General features: G+C 40.1%; 1 protein-coding gene across 1 annotated transcript; it reads right to left on the reverse strand.

The window, feature by feature from the left end:
* Positions 1-258: 258 nt before the first annotated feature.
* LOC310878530 (uncharacterized protein) lies at positions 259-18,151 on the reverse strand (the record flags this gene model as incomplete). The annotated part of the gene is made up of 8 exons (XM_083792860.1): positions 17,825-18,151; positions 12,275-12,441; positions 10,509-10,610; positions 9,951-10,052; positions 8,614-8,901; positions 6,859-7,059; positions 1,829-2,119; positions 259-263 (listed from the first exon to the last, which is right to left on the reverse strand). The coding sequence occupies exons 2-8, from the start codon at positions 12,324-12,326 to the stop codon at positions 259-261; spliced, it is 1,041 nt and encodes a 346-aa protein (XP_083648986.1). The 5' UTR covers positions 12,327-12,441; positions 17,825-18,151.
* Between the last annotated feature and the right edge of the window lie 123 nt (positions 18,152-18,274).

An 18,274-nucleotide genomic window follows, 5' to 3' on the forward strand; every position in this document is an offset into this window, starting at 1 on the left:
TCTACTTTTCTTTTCTATCATTATGCTACTGTTCTTATTGTTGCTGCTGCATTGTTTGAAGGAAGCAAAACTAAAAGAAGTTTTACTCTTATGTACCTGTATACAAGATGTAACAATAAAGTACAATCTTGAACATTGCCTCTTAACGATTGATCAAAAAGTGATAAATCATGGACTCTCTCCAATTTGGTTCAGCATATCTTGGATAGTTTTAAACTCCATTGACTAGAAACAAGATGGACCCACTGCTATGCCAGCTTAGTCTGAGAGTATAGACGAATTCAGAAACAGGTCTCATGGTCGCAGCTTACCTATTTTCTGTAGGCGGACTCGACATAGCTGCAGGGTTTAAACCCTCACCAGGCGCACCTCTTCTACTACAGTGAACGGTAGAGTGACTGATGTTAGTCTCCCTCAAACGTTACTCTTTTACCTGCTTTTTACTAACACTAACATTACAAAGATGCCCAGAACATTGAGATGAACCTGTGTAGTTTATGGCTGCTCCAACAATAGTGGCAACATAAAAGAAAAAAAAGGAATGTCAAAATATCCACCGCGGTGGCTGAGACCAGACCCATTGAGTTTAATGGTTGAGACGAAGCAGTGAAAGGTCCTAAAAGATACATAACATCAGTCTTACCAATACCCAATCTTTCCGTTTTATGAACACAAGGCTGCCGTACTTTATACCTCATACTTTAAATGCTTATGAGGTATAATGTAAAACTATTTTTTTTTTTACAAATTTTACAAACTACAACATTTATTGAGTAATATTTAAAAAGGTATACTATTTATCATATCATTTTTCCATCACCTATTGTGTGGTGTGCTTTTGCCCGTGCCTTTAATTGCCGTTGCCGTTGTCTATAAGTTGCATGCCTGTCTACTTTCTTTTGCAAAGAATTTGTGTCATAATAGGTTCGACATGGAGGCGATTTGCTCAGGTGTATGTTTAGGAGTCTAAAGTGTGTGTGACATTGCTTGCACACCTCTAGGTTAGGTTGATGTTGGGAAACTATTGTGGTATCTATTGTGCGGTGTTCTTGTGCCTGTGTCTGTAATTGCCGTTGCCGTTGTCTATAAGTTGCATGCTTGTCTGCTTTTTTTTGCAAAGAATGTATGTCATAGTAGCTCTGACATGGAGGCGATTTGCTCAGGTGCATGTTTAGGTGTAAAAAGCGTCCGTGACATTGCTTGCACACCTCTGCAGGATGATGTTTGGAAACTATTGGGACATCTATTGTGTGTTGTGCTTTTGCCTGTGTGTGTAATTGCTGTTGTTCATAAGTTGTCAACTTTTCTGCATAGCTTTTATTTTGCAAAGAATCTATGCCGTAGTGTTGACATTCACTAGATCTGCGCAGATGCAATTGTAGGTTTTTAAATGTTTTCTTACACTTCTTGCACATCTTTGACTTTAGCACAGTGTCAGTCTGTTGGGGAAATGCAGTGTCTGATGTGTGTATTGTGTGTTGTGCTTTTGCCCGTGTCTGTAATTGCCGTTTAGAAGTTGTCACCTGTTGACATTCACTAGATCGAATCAAACTTCCATAGTGGTGACCATTGTAAGCTAGGACCAGTGGAATGTTGATAACTGGAACATTAGATGAACCTAAGGCATTAGCATAAATAACATTTATTGGCCTTGGCATTATTGGCCTTGGCTTTTTTGCACTGGCATCTTGCATTTGCCAAGGTGTGTTGATAAGCAAGATGTTTTTTTTAATGGATTGGGCACAATTAAGATGACTGTAAGATCTCTGTTCCCCTGCGTCTCCTTGTCTCTTCCTAGTTATAGAGCTGGTGTTTGAAGCCGACTGACCTCCATTAGTCTCATCCCAATCATCACTGTCTTCAGTGAGTTCGGTGTCAGATTCAACTTCAGATTCAAGCTCAACTTCAACTTCAACTTCACAGCTGCGTGAAGAGATGTCTTCATCCCCATCTTCAATTTTCACTGGTAGTAATGTCAACATTGATCCAGCAGGCTCCTCTGGTCTTTTTAGTAGCTCCTCATCTTCCTCTTTAATGTGTGGAGGCTCTAGTTCCTCCTGGAGCAGGCGGTCCTGTTTATGGGAAACCTCCTCTTCACACATAACCATGTGCAGGATGTCTATGAGCAGAAAGATGTAACATAATAGTAAATACTTGATTAGGGATGGGACAATAATCGTTAATACCGTTTATCATGATAAAAAACGCTCACAATAATCGTATCGCAGAGATTTTAATTCATCATTAAATCGTCCTCCGTCATACACCAGGATGAATTGGCCTTTGTTGAGCTTCAAATTCAGCACCAATAAAACCCTCTATAGTTGACCAAACAGACCTGTACAGAGCGCTTTTATTTCAGTCTACACAAACCGATTCGCCAACAAATATCAGTGTTTTTTGACGGATATTCCCCCCAGTCTAACCTAAACTGAGCTATTATCTACCTACTAAGATTGAGCCATTACAGTTACTAAGTACAGGTTATTACCGGAAGTTCTGGAAAATGAAGTTCTGAAAAACAGAAAACAGTCTAAACTCTTAAAGCTGTCAGGGATAGATTATTTGGTATCTGGAGAACTCGCCAGTTTACCAACTCGCCGCGATTCCGTGCATTTTTGTTTTACTTCACCTTCATTTAAATTGCATTGAATTGAAAGAGAGAAAGGATAGTTGTTTAGAGTTAACACTAGAGAAAGTAGGAATGCTAAAAGTATAAACACCAAAGTACCGAAACAATGTAATTCATTAGTAAACAATTCCTGAAATGGTAGGCCTACCAGGTGAGTATTCACATACTCACCTTTTAACCATTTAATTGCACAAAATAATTTGATCACTTTGGAAATTAACTATATATATAATATGAGTTTGACATACTACACTGATGAAGACAGCATGTTAGCATAACGATGAAGACATTGATGAAGAATTTTCGCCGCTGCGACTTATTTGGCCTAAAGCCACTCTGTAGAAACGATTATGGTAATGAGAATAAACCATGTTAAAACAAATAGATTTTAATGATAGTTATATGAATATAGAGAAATTATTGTCATAATCTTTTCAAAAGATTATTGTAGTCTATAGTGAAAATTAGATATTGTGGCAGCAATTCAACAGAACAAAAAATATATATATAGTGAAAGAGAGAGAGCACATGAAATGTACCGAGATGTGAGTGGTCTTCAGGTTCCTCCTGTTTAATAGAAATGTCCCTGGAAGAGTCTGGAGAATTCATCTTCACCTGCAGTCTGGACTCCACACACTGGGCTGAAATGAGAATAATGACTTATAACAATAATATTTGAAGACAATAAAGGCAAAGCTAGTGGCCTATGCCTTCAATCTTGGGTTAAAAGATTGTGCGATTTAATATAAATCACGATTAATTTAAAATTATACAAGGAAATAAATAAAGGTTTATTTTGTAGATTATTATTATGAAACATTATTAACCACTTCATTCATTTCAGCCATTTGAAAATAGCTGATCTACAAGCTCACAGCAACGCTTTCAAAGGATTTTGACAACGTCTGTTGTTCACTAGTCCAGACCGGCTCTATTCTAGGTTCTTTAGCATTAGCCCACAAATACAAACATGCTTTGGACAACGTGCCAGCCTAATGTCACTCTTTACAATTTACACGGACTGTGGAGAAAATTAAGACAACCTCAGACACAAGTTACTCACAAAGGTTTGTGCAGCAATCTGATATTATAACACTGTACAGTACACAGAAGTTCTCTCTGTATCATGTTTGTTCACTCCCTGCTCTGTTTTTACTGTTTTGGAACCGATAGTGTGTTTCAACCCGGACGAGAGGACGGACACGGTCCTCGTCCTTCTCTCTATCCTGTCTATCCACACACACACACACACACACACACACACACACACACACACACACACACACACACAATTGATCAAATCTGTGACTGATACAAGCTCACAAGCTGTCATGATGAGGTTGTGCAGCCTACAGTATATATATATATATATAGATAGATAGGGGTTTAATAAGTTGGTCCTTTAAAATAAATCAAATTATTCCTTTCTTTTCCTTCCTTTAAAATAAATCAAATTATTCCTTTAATGGCAGTGTGTACATGGGGGTTAAAATCATTGGTTTGTGATCAGATTGACTGCTTCATGAACACTAAAGACATCAGCATTAGTTTCCATGGTAACTAATGTGGCATTGCAGCCAGGATCTGTGTTAAATCCCGGCTTAATCGCTAATCCAATTTTCGTGAAATAGGCCCCTGGTTTCAATTATTATTATGATATTTTGGGGCTTTTTCTGACATTATTGATAGTGAACTGTAGACTGACAGGAAATGGAGAGTGACACGCAGAAAAAGTCGTCGGGATTGGGAGTTGAGCATTAGCAGTCTAGGTGCCCGCTGCCCGGACCACTAACAAACCGCCTGGGCCCCGGTTTAAATTATAAGCATATTGTTACCACGACAACGGACAGCGCAGATAGTGATGCCACACAGACCCGTCTCCCGAGTGACGGTCAGCACGGCAGTGAGCTTGGGTGGGAAGGCAGAGCTCTGTGTGGAATATAAGTTAGCTGAACAGAAACGTACGGAGCCAGGAGCCTCAGTCAGATCTAATTCGCTCACCCTTTGAGAGATACATGTTAGAGCCCTGGTGTATTTCTAGCCCTTTCGTGCAGGAGGAATCAGCCCTCCCGGAGAGCCTAAGGTGCTCAAGTGACAGCTTAGCTCTACCTAAGAGAGCCCACCATTACACATGTAATAACCCCAAAATAAACCATGTCTATAATAATCCTCATTTAATGTCTCTTATTAAAAAGAAAATTAATTAATTTGAATCTATTGAGTTGTCTAGATCAGTGCCAGGTTTTCAACCAGTGGTCCAGTGAGCACCAGTGGTCCTTATAGGGCGGGGGTTCCCAAGTGGTCCCCAGCTAAAGGATGTAGAGTTGGTAATGGTAGTGGAAGTTTAAACTCTCAAAATGTTAGTTTTAAACATCTGCATGTTACTTACTTTACAAGAAGTCTACACAATTAGATAATGTAGAAGAATTGTTAATTGCCTGTTATTTCTCCTATGGTACCACATCAATACAGCATGGAATTTTAGACAAAATCTTATCCAATAACAAAATATTAGCATAATAAGTATTGGTGGCTTAAGCGTTATTCATAGTATGGATTTTCGGTGGTGAGGTGACCGCCGAACGACAACATGACGTCACTGAACCGCGGTGAAGAGCAAACCACCACCACCCCAGCCCTTCTCTCTGCATTTACTCACCACCGCTCCACGTTATTTCAGCTCCGGTGGTCACCTCACCACCGAAAATCCATACTATGAATAAAGCCTTAAATCTCAACAAATGGTGGTCCATGGCTAAAATGTAAAAAGGTTGAAAACCATTTCTTTTTAACAAATCACAGTACATCTACCCAATAGTGGATCTCATTCCATGATTGATTGATTGAAGTATTTATTAACAGTTTGCAGTATTACAGTACATTTCGAGCACAACTCAATACAAAAACTGTTAACTGTGAACGACACCATTTAAGCATTACACTTGTTTACAATAGGGTCCACCATTTTCAATTCATCAGAACATTGAGACGTACAAATATTTCTAACCAAAAATAGGAAATCATCATAAAAGGAGGAAAAATGGGAAAAACATATAGGAGAAGAGGGTGGGGTGGATCCAGAGTCGTCCGTAGGTGCCCTTTGAGAGCGGTTTTGAAGGAATCAAGGGATTCGCATGTCTTAATGACTGTTGGTAGGGTGTTCCACATTTTGGTGGCATAGTAGCGAAATTAATTTAGTCCCTTGTTTGTGCCGAATCTGGGTTGCACATGGTTTGCGGTATATTTTTCTTGGTATATAATATATGCTGAACTATTTGCACATGTACATTTGATTTGATGATGCTATAATATGACAAGACTATGCACATTATTTTCTTTAAAAAAAATAGTTTATTGATTTTTCTTTACAACATAGTATTCTTAAAACAATTATTCACATATCTTTTACACCAAAATGGCAGCACAAACACTAAAACTAAATCTTCAAAGAAACAGGTTATGTCCATGAATACAACACAAACCAAAAAAAAACCCCACACATTAGATACAATTAAACAAGACTATGGACATTTGATTTGAATGTGCTCTTGACAGTAGCTCTTGATAGTAGCTCTGACATGGAGGCGATTTGCTCAGGTGTATGTTTATGCGTAAAAAGCGTCCGTGACATTGCTTGCACACCTCTACCTCTGTAGGATGTTTGGAAACTACTGGGACATCTATTGTGTGTTGTGCTTTTGCCTGTGTGTTTAATTGCTGTTGTTCATAAGTTGTCAACTTCTCTGCAGAGTTTTTGTTTTGCAAAGAATCTATGCCGTAGTGTTGACATTCTCTAGATCTGCGCAGATGCAATTGTAGGTTTTTAAATGTTTTCTTACACTTCTTGCACATCTTTGACTTTAGCACAGTGTCAGTCTGTTGGGGAAATGCAGTGTCTGATGTGTTTTTTTGCAAAGAATTTAAGTGTTGACGTTCACTAGATCGAATCAAACTTCCATAGTGGTGACCATTGTAAGCTAGGACCAGTGGAATGTTGACTGGAACATTAGATGAATCTAAGGCATTAGCATAAATAACATTTATTGGCCTTGGCATTATTGGCCTTGGCTTTTTTGCACTAGCATCTTGCATTGGCCAAGGTGTCTTGATAAGCAAGATGTTTTTTTTAATGGATTGGGCACAATTAAGAGGACTGTAAGATCTCTGTTCCTCTGAGTCTCCTTGGTTCTTCCTAGTCATAGAGATGGTGTCTGAAGACGACTGACCTCCACTGGTCTCATCCCAATCATCACTGAGTTCAGTGTCAGATTCAACTTTAACTTCAACTTCAGCAGGCTCCTCTGGTCTTTTTAGTAGCTCCTCTTCCTCTTTAATGTGTGGAGGCTCTAGTTCCTCCTGGAGCAGACAGTGGCTTCGCTCCTGTTTAGGGGAAACCTCCTCTTTACACACAACCATGTGCAGGATGTCTAGGAGCAGAAAGATGTAACATGAACGTCAATACTGGATTAGGGATGTGACAATAATCGTTATTAATATGGAGGTGATTTGACCAGGTGCTTGTTTAAGCGTTATTCATAGTATGGATTTTCGGTGGAGGTGACCACCGAACTACAACATGACGTCACTGAGAAGAGCAAACCACCGCCCCAGCCCTTCTCTTGTTTTTACTCACCACCACTCCACTATATTACAGCACCGGTGGTCACCTCACCACCGCTCGTCACCTCACCACCGAAGATCCAGACTATGAATAGGCCTTTAGGCTTCTGAAGTGGTTGTGACATTGATTGCACACTTATTTTGGGAAACTTGGGAGATCTATTGTGTAGTGTGCTTTTGCCTGTGTCTGTAATTGCTGCAATTGCCCTTGTCTATAAGTTGCATGGTTGTCTGCATTTTTGTTTTTGCAAAGAATGTATGTCATAATAGCTGTGACATGGAGGCAATTTGCAGAGGTGCATGTTTAGGTGTAGAAAGTGTGTGTGACATTGCTTGCACACCTCCAGGATAGGTTGATGTTGGTAATTGTCTTTAGGTTGCAGGCAAGTCTACATTTGTTTGCAAAGAATGTTTGTCATAATAGAGCTTACATGGAGGCGATTTGCTCACGTGCATGTTTAGGTGTCTAAAGTGGTTTTGACAATTATTGCACAGCTGTAGAATAGGTTCATTGTGTTCGGATTGGCATTGCTGTAATTGCCGTTGTCTATAAGTTGCATGCTTGTCTGCTTTTTTTTTCAAAGAATGTATGTCATAGTAGCTCTGACATTTAGGCGATTTGCTCAGGTGCTTGTTTAGGTGTAAAAAGCGTTTGTGACATCGCTTGCACACCTCTCGACTAGATTGATGTTGGGAAACTATTGGGACATCTATTGTGTGTTGTGCTTTTGCCTGTGTCGGTAATTGCCGTTTAGAAGTTGTCACCTGTTGACATTCACTAGATCGAACCAAACTTCCATAATGGTGGCCATTGTAAGCTAGGACCAGTGGAATGTTGATGACTGGAACATTAGATGGATCTAATTTATTAGCATACATAACATTTATTGGCAAAGAATGTATGTCATAGTAGCTCTGACACGGAGGCGATTTGCTCAGGTGCTTGTTTAGGTGTAAAAAGCATTTGTGACATTGCTTGCACACCTCTCGACTAGATTGATATTGGGAAACTATTGGGACATCTATTGTGTGTTGTGCTTTTGTCTGTGTCTGTAATTGCCGTTTAGAAGTTGTCACCTGTTGACATTCACTAGATCGAACCAAACGTCCATAATGGTGGCCATTGTAAGCTAGGACCAGTGGAATGTTGATGACTGGAACATTAGATGGATCTAATTTATTAGCATACATAACATTTATTGGCCCATTTGCACTGGCATCTTGCATTTGCCAAGGTGTGTTGATAAGCAAGATGTTTTTTTGAATGGAATTGGAACAATTAAGATGACTGTAAGATCTAGGTTCCTCTGCGTCTCCTTGTCTCTTCCTAGTTATAGAGCTGGTGTTTGAAGCCGACTGACCTCCACTGGTCTCATCCCCATCATCACTGTCTTCAGCGAGTTCAGTGTCAGATTCAAGTTCAACTTCAGATTCAGACTCCGCTTCAAGTTCAACTTCAATTTCAACTTCATCCCTATCTTCAATTTTCACTGGTAGTAATGTCAACATTGATCCAGCAGGCTCCTCTGGTCTTTTTAGTAGCTCTTCCTCTTTAATGTGTGGAGGCTCTAGTTCCTCCTGGAGCAGACGGTGGCTTCGCTCCTGTTTAGGGGAAACCTGCTCTTCACACACAACCATGTGCAGGATGTCTAGGAGCAGAAAGAAAAACGCTCACAATAATGGCATTGCAGAGATTTAAATTCATCATGAAATCGTCCTCCGTCATACACCAGGATGAATTGGCTTTTGTTGAGCTTCAAATTCAGCACCAATTAAACCCTCTATAGTTGATCAAAACAGACCTGTAAAGAGCGCTCTTATTCCAGTCTACACAAATCAATTAGGCGTTATTTAACGGACATTCCCCCCAGTCTAACTTCCGTGTTCCATGTACAAACTGAGCTATTAACTACTAAGATTGAGCCATTACAGTTACTAAGCACAGGTTATTATTGGAGGTTCTGGAAAATGAAGTTCTGAAAAACAGGAAACAGTCTAAACTCTTAACACTTTCGGGGCCTTAGGTTAATCTATCCATCCTATCTAGGCTGCCAGGATTGATCTATTACCTTTGGAGCATACGCTGAAGTATTTGCAGCTTTGATTGACGAAAATCCGGCGGAAAATAGTCCCATGGTTTGTTGTTGAAGAGAAAAACATACCGCCATTACGACGCGAAACGAAAACAGCCTGCACAGCATGTCGTAGTCCAAACAAAACCCCGTTCACTTGCATTGAACTCATTTTCCCAGAAGCCCTAGCAGCCCAGAGCATGGCTTGATTACCGGTTTCGTCATCATAACGTGACGGCCTCGTCACCAGGTCCGCGACAAATCTGCTCTTTTTTATTATTAAAAAACGGCGAATTAAACAATTAAACAAATGGGGGGTTTAGCGTATTACACAGCACCGACACATGGATTAAATAGCAGGGTTACGCAGTAGAACTGTTAATTATCTGTCAGGGATAGATTATTTGGCCTAAAGCCACTCTGTAGAAACAATTATGGACCGGTAATGAGAATAAACCATGTTAAAACAAATAGAGATTTTAATGATAGCTATACGAATATCGAGATCTTATTGTCATGGTCATTTTTTCAAAGATTATTGTAGTCTATAGTGAAAATTTGATATTGTGGCAGCCCTTCAACAGAACAAAGAAAATAGTGAAAGAGAGAGGGCACATGAAATGTACCGAGGTGTGAATAGTCTTCAGGTTCCTCCTGTTTAATAGAAATGTCCCTGGAAGAGTCTGGAGAATTCATCTTCACCTGCAGTCTGGACTCCACACACTGGGCTGAAATGAGAATAATGATATTTGGAGACATTGTGTCAACAACAAGAATATTTGAAGACATTAAAGGCTAAGCTAGTGGCCTATGCCTAACTTGCACCAACACATGATTATATAACATGTGAGTTTGACATACTACACTGATGAAGACAGCATGTTAGCATAACGATGAAGACATTGATGAAGAATTTTCGCCGCTGCGACTTGGTAAACTGGCGAGTTCTCCGGTATCCGATTATTTGGCCTAAAGCCACTCTGTAGAAACGATTATGGTAATGAGAATAAACCATGTTAAAACAAATTGATTTTAATGATAGTTAAATGAATATAGAGATATTATTGTCATAATTTTTTCAAAAGATTATTGTAGTCTATAGTGAAAATTTGATATTGTGGCAGCAATTCAACAGAACAAAAAAATATATATATAGTGAAAGAGAGAGAGCACATGAAATGTACCAAGATGTGAGTGGTCTTCAGGTTCCTCCTGTTTAATAGAAATGTCCCTGGAAGAGTCTGGAGAATTCATCTTCACCTGCAGTCTGGACTCCACACACTGGGCTGAAATGATGCGAATAATGACTTTGAGACATTGTGGACGGTATCAACAAGAATAACGATAATAGGCAAAATGGCCTAAGCACAACTCTCCAACATATGAATCTTGGGTTCAAAGATATTAGTTAAAACAATCACTTAATTTAAGATTACACAAGGAACAAAATACAAATAGGGGGTCCACATAACTGCTACACACATGCAAATGTGTGTAGAAGGTATATAAGACATATTGGATCCATTCCACCAAAGATCCTTCACATGCTAATATTTACTTTGGTAGATTTCGGTTCTAATGTTGTTTAAGAGTATTAAAACAATATAAACTGTGAAATGAGTGTATAACTGTTTAATGTAGGACTGTATTAATGCAACTCTTGATGTTGCTTTAGCAAAAAAAATCCTTGTGAATTGGGTAGCAGAAGTCTATGCTTCATTGCCGTTTTCCCCATTACATACTGGTGTGCTGCAGAGACCTGTGTGTTTGTGTTCTAATGTATTTTGTGTTCATTTCGTCAAGGTATATTTCTGTTTTTCTGTTGCTCCCATGATTTATAGTGTTTATTTTACTGTTCCATTTACTTTTCTATAAAATATGAATTAGCTGGTGGTGTATTATTTAAGTATTTGTATATTGTGGTATTGTGAACTATTGTAACAGATTGTATCTGGATATACTGTAAGGCTTGCTAGCCACTGACTGTCTGAGTTGTTACATGGCAGACTGCAAGGATACTGGTGTGGTGCAGACGACCTGCGTGTTCTAATGCTGATGCATTTTATGTTTATTTTGTCCAGTGTCCAGAAATAAATACCCCACCAGTTTCGGCTAAAGTGAAACCCCTTGTCCATCAAAGCACAGCGAAGCGAGGGTCTGCTAAGAAGTAGGCCCAGACCGGCTACATGTGCACAACAAGAAAGCTGTATACTGTACATGGGAGTGCAGAATGCTTTAAAAAGTGCACACTTGACAGGATATCCTATTTACCTCTCATATCTATTTTATCTCATTCCACACTGTAAAGCAAAATTTATTAATTCCACTGCCAAATTATAGCGCAGCTAACAACTGTATTGATTGGCACATGGAAGTACCCTTCAATAGTTCAATATCCATTTGTTTGCTGTCCTTGCTGTGTTTGTTGTTTGAATGTTATCTTATCTATGCTGCTGCATTATCTGAAGGAAGTCAAACTAAAATAACTTATACTCTTACAGTATGTACCTGTACACTAGAAGATGTACAGGTCGGCGGTGGCTCAGGGGTAGAGTGCCTGGATGGTAACCGTAAGGTTGCCAGTTCGAACCCGGGCTCCCCCAGAGTTACTGTCGAAGTGTCCTTGAGCAAGACACTGAACCCCTAATTGCTCCCGATGTGCTAGTTGGTGCCTTGCATGGTTTCCGCTGCCATCGGTGTATGAATGGGTGAATGTAATGCACAATCTCTGTAAAGTGCCTTGGATAAAGGCGCTATATAAATGCACCATTTATGTACAACTTTGAACCTTGAATACAAGGTATGCAGCAATGCAAATAGGAATAAACACACAAGAAAGCACTATGGCTTGTTTCCATCGGCATCCTTTGTACTCTTATTATTGTATGTGTATGTGACAATAAACACCTTGAAGCTATAAAATGGGAAGAAGAGAGCAGGTGAAACTTACAGAGGTCTGACTGTTTCACTGAAATGGGTCTGGCTGGGTCTGGAGAGTTCATCTACAGAGGTCTGGCTGTTTCACTGAACTGGGTCTGGCTGGGTCTGGGGAGTTCATCTACAGAGTTCTGGCTGTTTCACTGAACTGGGTCTGGCTGGGTCTGGAGAGTTCTACACCTGCAATGGAATTAATCAATTAATTAATTAAAAAGAGAAACTCCTCATATACTCCGACAGCTTCAAACAATAACAGACAACATTCATAGTATTTTTGTAATTAGTTTTTTACAATCCTGAATAAAATCTTGAATGTTATCTGTAACAGGGGCCAGTTGCTGGCCCCTGTTACAGATAACATGCGAGTGCTGCAAAATATGTTGCCCCTTTTGCAGCACTCGCATGAGGGCACCAAGCAAGCTACAGAACGTACAAATGGCACCGCTTCCTCCCGAGAGGAGGGGAGGAAGAGACTCAGATTCAACTGCAAGTGATTATTTTTTTGGAAGCACTCGTTTTTGTTAAGGGGTCGCGCTGCTGCCTCCTGCATTAACTGAATTACGCCAAGCGCTTCCAAACTCCAACACAAAGAATCACCTGCACAGAATTTCTTGACAGAAAGTAGCTCATAACATGTCTACGGTGGATTTTTATGACACAAAAGCTTGGCAGATTGAAAGAGGATAATTCAAGCTTTCCCTACAGCTGCAATGTTGGTGAGTTTAACGTTATTTAATACAAGCAGATCGCAAACGCAAATTGGATGAATGGGGAGTCAATGGAGGGTATTGCAACTCTAGAGTTGCAAATTGCAGCTAGAAGGAAAACTCAGTCCTAGAGAGTACAGTACAGAAGCCTGTTGTATTGGCTGCTGACCCACCAACTGGAGTGTTGTGGTTATTAAGGGACTTTAAGAAGGTTGGGGACCAGCTGATGACCTCTCTTCCAGGCCAAGGCTTTATCTATTACAGATGGATTATAATCGCATCTTTGATGTATTTACAAACTGTGGAAAATATATTTAATATCTTTGTAAAACTCTCACATAATGCATTTTCAGAAAACTCACATTTGTATCCTCAATTATTTAATGAGTTGTGCGAATTAAAGTAGGGGTTCAGGTTCTGTGCGCTGCGCCAACATAGGTGCGATGTAAAAAGTCATTGCTATTAAAGTAAAGTGAATGGGAAAGTCAGTAACTGATAAGTCTGCTCAGCTCACTCACGTTACTCTTTTACCTGCTTTTTACTAGACCACTAACTTTACAAAGATGCGCATATTAAACATCGGGACAGTTTATTATGGGAAGCCGTTTAGGCCATAAATGCATAGTCAACTCGCACATACATGTATACTTCTCTTGCACATACATATATATTGTTACTTCACTTGCACATACATGCATATCTCACATACACATACATGCATACTTCACTTGCACATACATACATTTAGGTACTTCACTTGCACATACATACATACTTCATTCGCACATACATACATACTTCACTTGCACATATACATACTTCATTCGCACATACATACATACTTCACTTGCACATACATACATACTTCATTCGCACATGTATACATACTTCACTTGTACATACATACATACTTCATTCGCACATACATACATACTGCATTCGCACATATATAAATACTTCACTTGCACATACATACATACTTCACTTGCACATACATACATACTTCATTCACACATTTATAAATACTTCATTCGCACATATATACATACTTCATTCGCACATATATAAATACTTCACTTCAAATACTTGATACGTGTGTGTGCGTGCGTGCGTGCGTGCATGCGTGCGTGCGTGCGTGCGTGTGTGTGTGTGTGCGCGTGCGTGTGTGAGAGAGAGTATGTGTGTGTGTGCGTGTGTGCGTGCGTGTGTGTGAGAGAGAGTATGAAGGTATATGCACAAAAGTATGTATATAACAGAAAGGCAATTACTGGAACAGGAAGCTTGCAAGATCAGTGTTTCCTGCAGGAAAACGTTTTGTCATGGTGCTGTCAATTGTCAATTAATTTGATTAATTAATTAATTAATAAGATTAATAAATTAAGATGAATTCGTATTATTGCTCTTGTATTGCTATTGGAGACACTGGGGGGGACACTGGGGGACACTGGGCAGGCACTGGGGAGGCACTGGGGAGACACTGGGGAGGCACTCAGGGGGACACTGGGGAGGCACTCGGGAGGCACTGGGCAGACACTGGGGATGCACTGGGGAGACATTGGGTAGGCACTGGGGAGACACTGGGGAGGCACTCAGGGGGACACTGGGCAGGCACTGAGGGGGACACTGGGGAGGCACGCAGGGGACACTGGGGAGGTACTGGGGAGGCACTGGGCAGACACTGCAGGGCAGACACTGGGGTGGCACTTGGGGAGGCACTGGGGAGGTACTGGACATTTCATATCACACACACACCATGATTCAATAGCCCCCTTTTTTTTCTTTTTTTCGCAGCTTGGCATGTCACGATTTATTTCAAGCATGGCGCAGCGCCATGCCAACAACATTGTGCAGGAAACCCTGAAGATGGTCACATAATTCGCCAGGACACAATTTTTGCCATAACAAATTAATTTCAAATGAAAAGCTAATGGAAATGCAACAGTCAGGAACAGGCCTGTAATTGCTGGGTGCTGAACTGGAGGTAGTGCAAAAATGAAGACTGTCCACTTGATTTCTGTTTTGATTTGTTTGCAAATCAATGTCTTAAATGGCAATAGAGACTTTGTTATACATTTTTTCCAAAGTTTATTGAGATGCATCGAGTGCATATACTACAGAGAATGATACAGCTAGCCGTAAAAAATAAATAAATAAAATAATAATAAATACAAAAAAATGCATTAACTTTCAATAAGCCATTTATTAATTGTACGGATGCCTTGCATTTAAATTCAAAGAGGGGATGTTTATGGTTAAGTGTTTAACCTGTAAAAATAAGAATAAGAAGTGTTTAACCTGTAAACCTTAAGGAAATGGCAACCTGTTAATTAATACTATGGTTTATTATTATTATTATGTGCAAAGGTACATTTTACCCCTAAAGTGATTCCTGCATGTAACCTGTTAATTAATACTATGGTTTATTAATAATAATAATAGTAATTATTATTGTTATATACACGTGGTACCTTTTTACCCCTAATGTGATGCTTCGAATCAGCTGCGCTATCATGTGACAAAAGCATTGAGCCTTACCGACAGAACTCGGGGAGAAAAAAAATACCTTGCGAAGATCTTGCGAGCTTCCTGTTCCAGGAATTGCCTTCCTGTTACATACATACTTTTGTGCATATACCTACATACTCTCTCTCTCACACACACACACACACACACACACACACACACACACACACACACACACACACACACACACACATACACGCACGCACGCACACAAGTATTTGAAGTGAAGTATTTATATATGTGCAAGTGAAGTATTTATATATGTGCGAATGCAGTATGTATGTATGTACAAGTGAAGTATGTATGTATGTGCGAATGCAGTATGTATGTATGTATGTATGTATGTACAAGTGAAGTATGTATGTATGTAGCCCTGTAAACATGACTCTCGTATTCATACGAGAGTCATGACGCAACTTCACCCTGGTTTTTGCAGACGCTACATTTACAAATAATTAAAATATATAAACATTCGCATTTCAAATATAAAGTACTCACAAAGTGTCCCACGGGTGTTAGTTAGTAGCAGCGCCAGCGATTAGAATTTCTGCATCCCGCGTTGTTTAATAAAAAGCATTTTTATCCGAGGTGTTATTTTGCCATTGGCTTTCAACTACGCGCCCCTATCGGTCGGGAGGAGGGTGGCACTCGGTGTGTTCGATATAGGTACGCTGACCGCCCTGCCAATACAGACTAATAGGCGAGTGCGCTCCCGGTGTGCAACTGTGGATTTCCCAAACGAACCCCGTTTGAAAAAAGTAGCCGGGGAGCTCGGACAAAAATGCTTTTTATTAAAGAACGCGGGACGCAGCAATTCTAATCGCTCGCGCTGCTACTAACTAACACCCGTGGGACACTTTGTGAGTACTTTATATTTGAAATCTGAATGTTTATATATACGGAAATCTTGTAAATGCAGCGACTGCAAAAAACAGGGCAAAGTTACTGCATGACTGTCATGATAATCATCATGGCAGTCATGTTCCAGGGCTAGTATGTATGTATGTGCGAATGAAGTATGTATGTATGTACAAGTGAAGTATGTATGTATGTGCGAATGCAGTATGTATGTATGTACAAGTGAAGTATGTATGTATGTGCGAATGAAGTATGTATGTATGTACAAGTGAAGTATGTATGTATGTGCGAATGAAGTATGTATGTATGTACAAGTGAAGTGTGTATGCATGTGCGAATGAAGTATGTATGTATGTGCAAGTGAAGTATGTATGTATGTGCGAATGAAGTATGTATGTATGTATGTGCAAGTGTAGCCCTGGAACATGACTGCCATGATAATTATCATGACAGTCATGCAGTAACTTTGCCCTGTTTTTTGCAGCCGCTGCATTTACAAGATTTCCGTATATTTAAACATTCAGATTTCAAATATAAAGTACTCACAAAGTTTCCCACGGGTGTTAGTTAGTAGCAGCGCGAGCGATTAGAATTGCTGCGTCCCGCGTTCTTTAATAAAATGCATTTTTGTCCGAGCTCTCCGGCTACTTTTTTCAAACGGGGTTCGTTTGGGAAATCCACAGTTGCACACCGAGAGCGCACTCGCCTATTAGTCTGTATTGGCAGGGCGGTCAGCGTACCTATATCGAACACACCGAGTGCCACCATCCTCCCGACCGATAGGGGCGCGTAGTTGAAAGCCAATGGCAAAATAACACCTCGGATAAAAATGCTTTTTATTAAACAACGCGGGATGCAGAAATTCTAATCGCTCGCGCTGCTACTAACTAACACCCGTGGGAAACTTTGTGAGTACTTTATATTTGAAATGCGAATGTTTATATATTTTAATTATTTGTAAATGTAGCGTCTGCAAAGACCAGGGTGAAGTTACGTCATGACCCTCGTATGAATACGAGGGTCATGTTTACAGGGCTAGTGCAAGTGAAGTATGTATGTATGTGCGAATGAAGTATGTATATGTGCAAGTGAAGTATGTATGTATGTGCGAATGAAGTATGTATGTATGTGCAAGTGAAGTACCTAAATGTATGTATGTGCAAGTGAAGTATGCATGTATGTGTATGTGAGATATGCATGTATGTGCAAGTGAAGTACCAATATATATGTATGTGCAAGAGAAGTATACATGTATGTGCGAGTTGACTATGCATTTATGGCCTAAACGGCTTCCCATAGTTTATGGCTGCTCCAACAGTAGTGGAAAACTTTGGAGAGAAACGGAACGCTCGTGAAGTTAGAGCGTCATGTGAACCATGCAGCGCCAGCTACGTACGGTGCGGTGTCGGTACGCCACTTCACTCGAACAGAACAGTACAGAATACAAACAGAACAGAAAAGAGCTTAATACTCACAGTCTTCTCACGAATCTCACCCCACATTGCCACTAGAGTGAAGCTCTCAAATCTCTATCTGCGGGTTGCCCTCTTTGAGTCTTTCAGGTTGAAAATGCTAGACTGTCCCTTCTTGAAGCTTTAGCATTAGCCCACAAAACAGTCGTGGACTGACTGTGTAGTGTGTACCCTCGTTGTGTTCAGCGTGCCAGCCGATAGCGTCACTCTTTACAGACTGTGTGGAGCGAAGACAACCTCAGCCACAAGTTACGACACAAAGGTTTGTGCTGAAAACTGATATAACACGGCTCATTCTCTTTTAGGTGAATATATGTGGCTGTGGCCTAGCTATGTTATTTTCCTACAGCAGCTATGTCACTTCCGTGAACATTTTACTCAGCACCGGAAACGCCCCTCGTGAAAGACCGCCCCTCTCATTCATTCATTAATTCATTCATAAACAAAGCCTTG

Source organism: Protomyctophum parallelum (assembly GCF_964188405.1).
Source record: "Protomyctophum parallelum genome assembly, chromosome: 20".
In the NCBI taxonomy this organism is placed as follows: domain Eukaryota; kingdom Metazoa; phylum Chordata; class Actinopteri; order Myctophiformes; family Myctophidae; genus Protomyctophum; species Protomyctophum parallelum.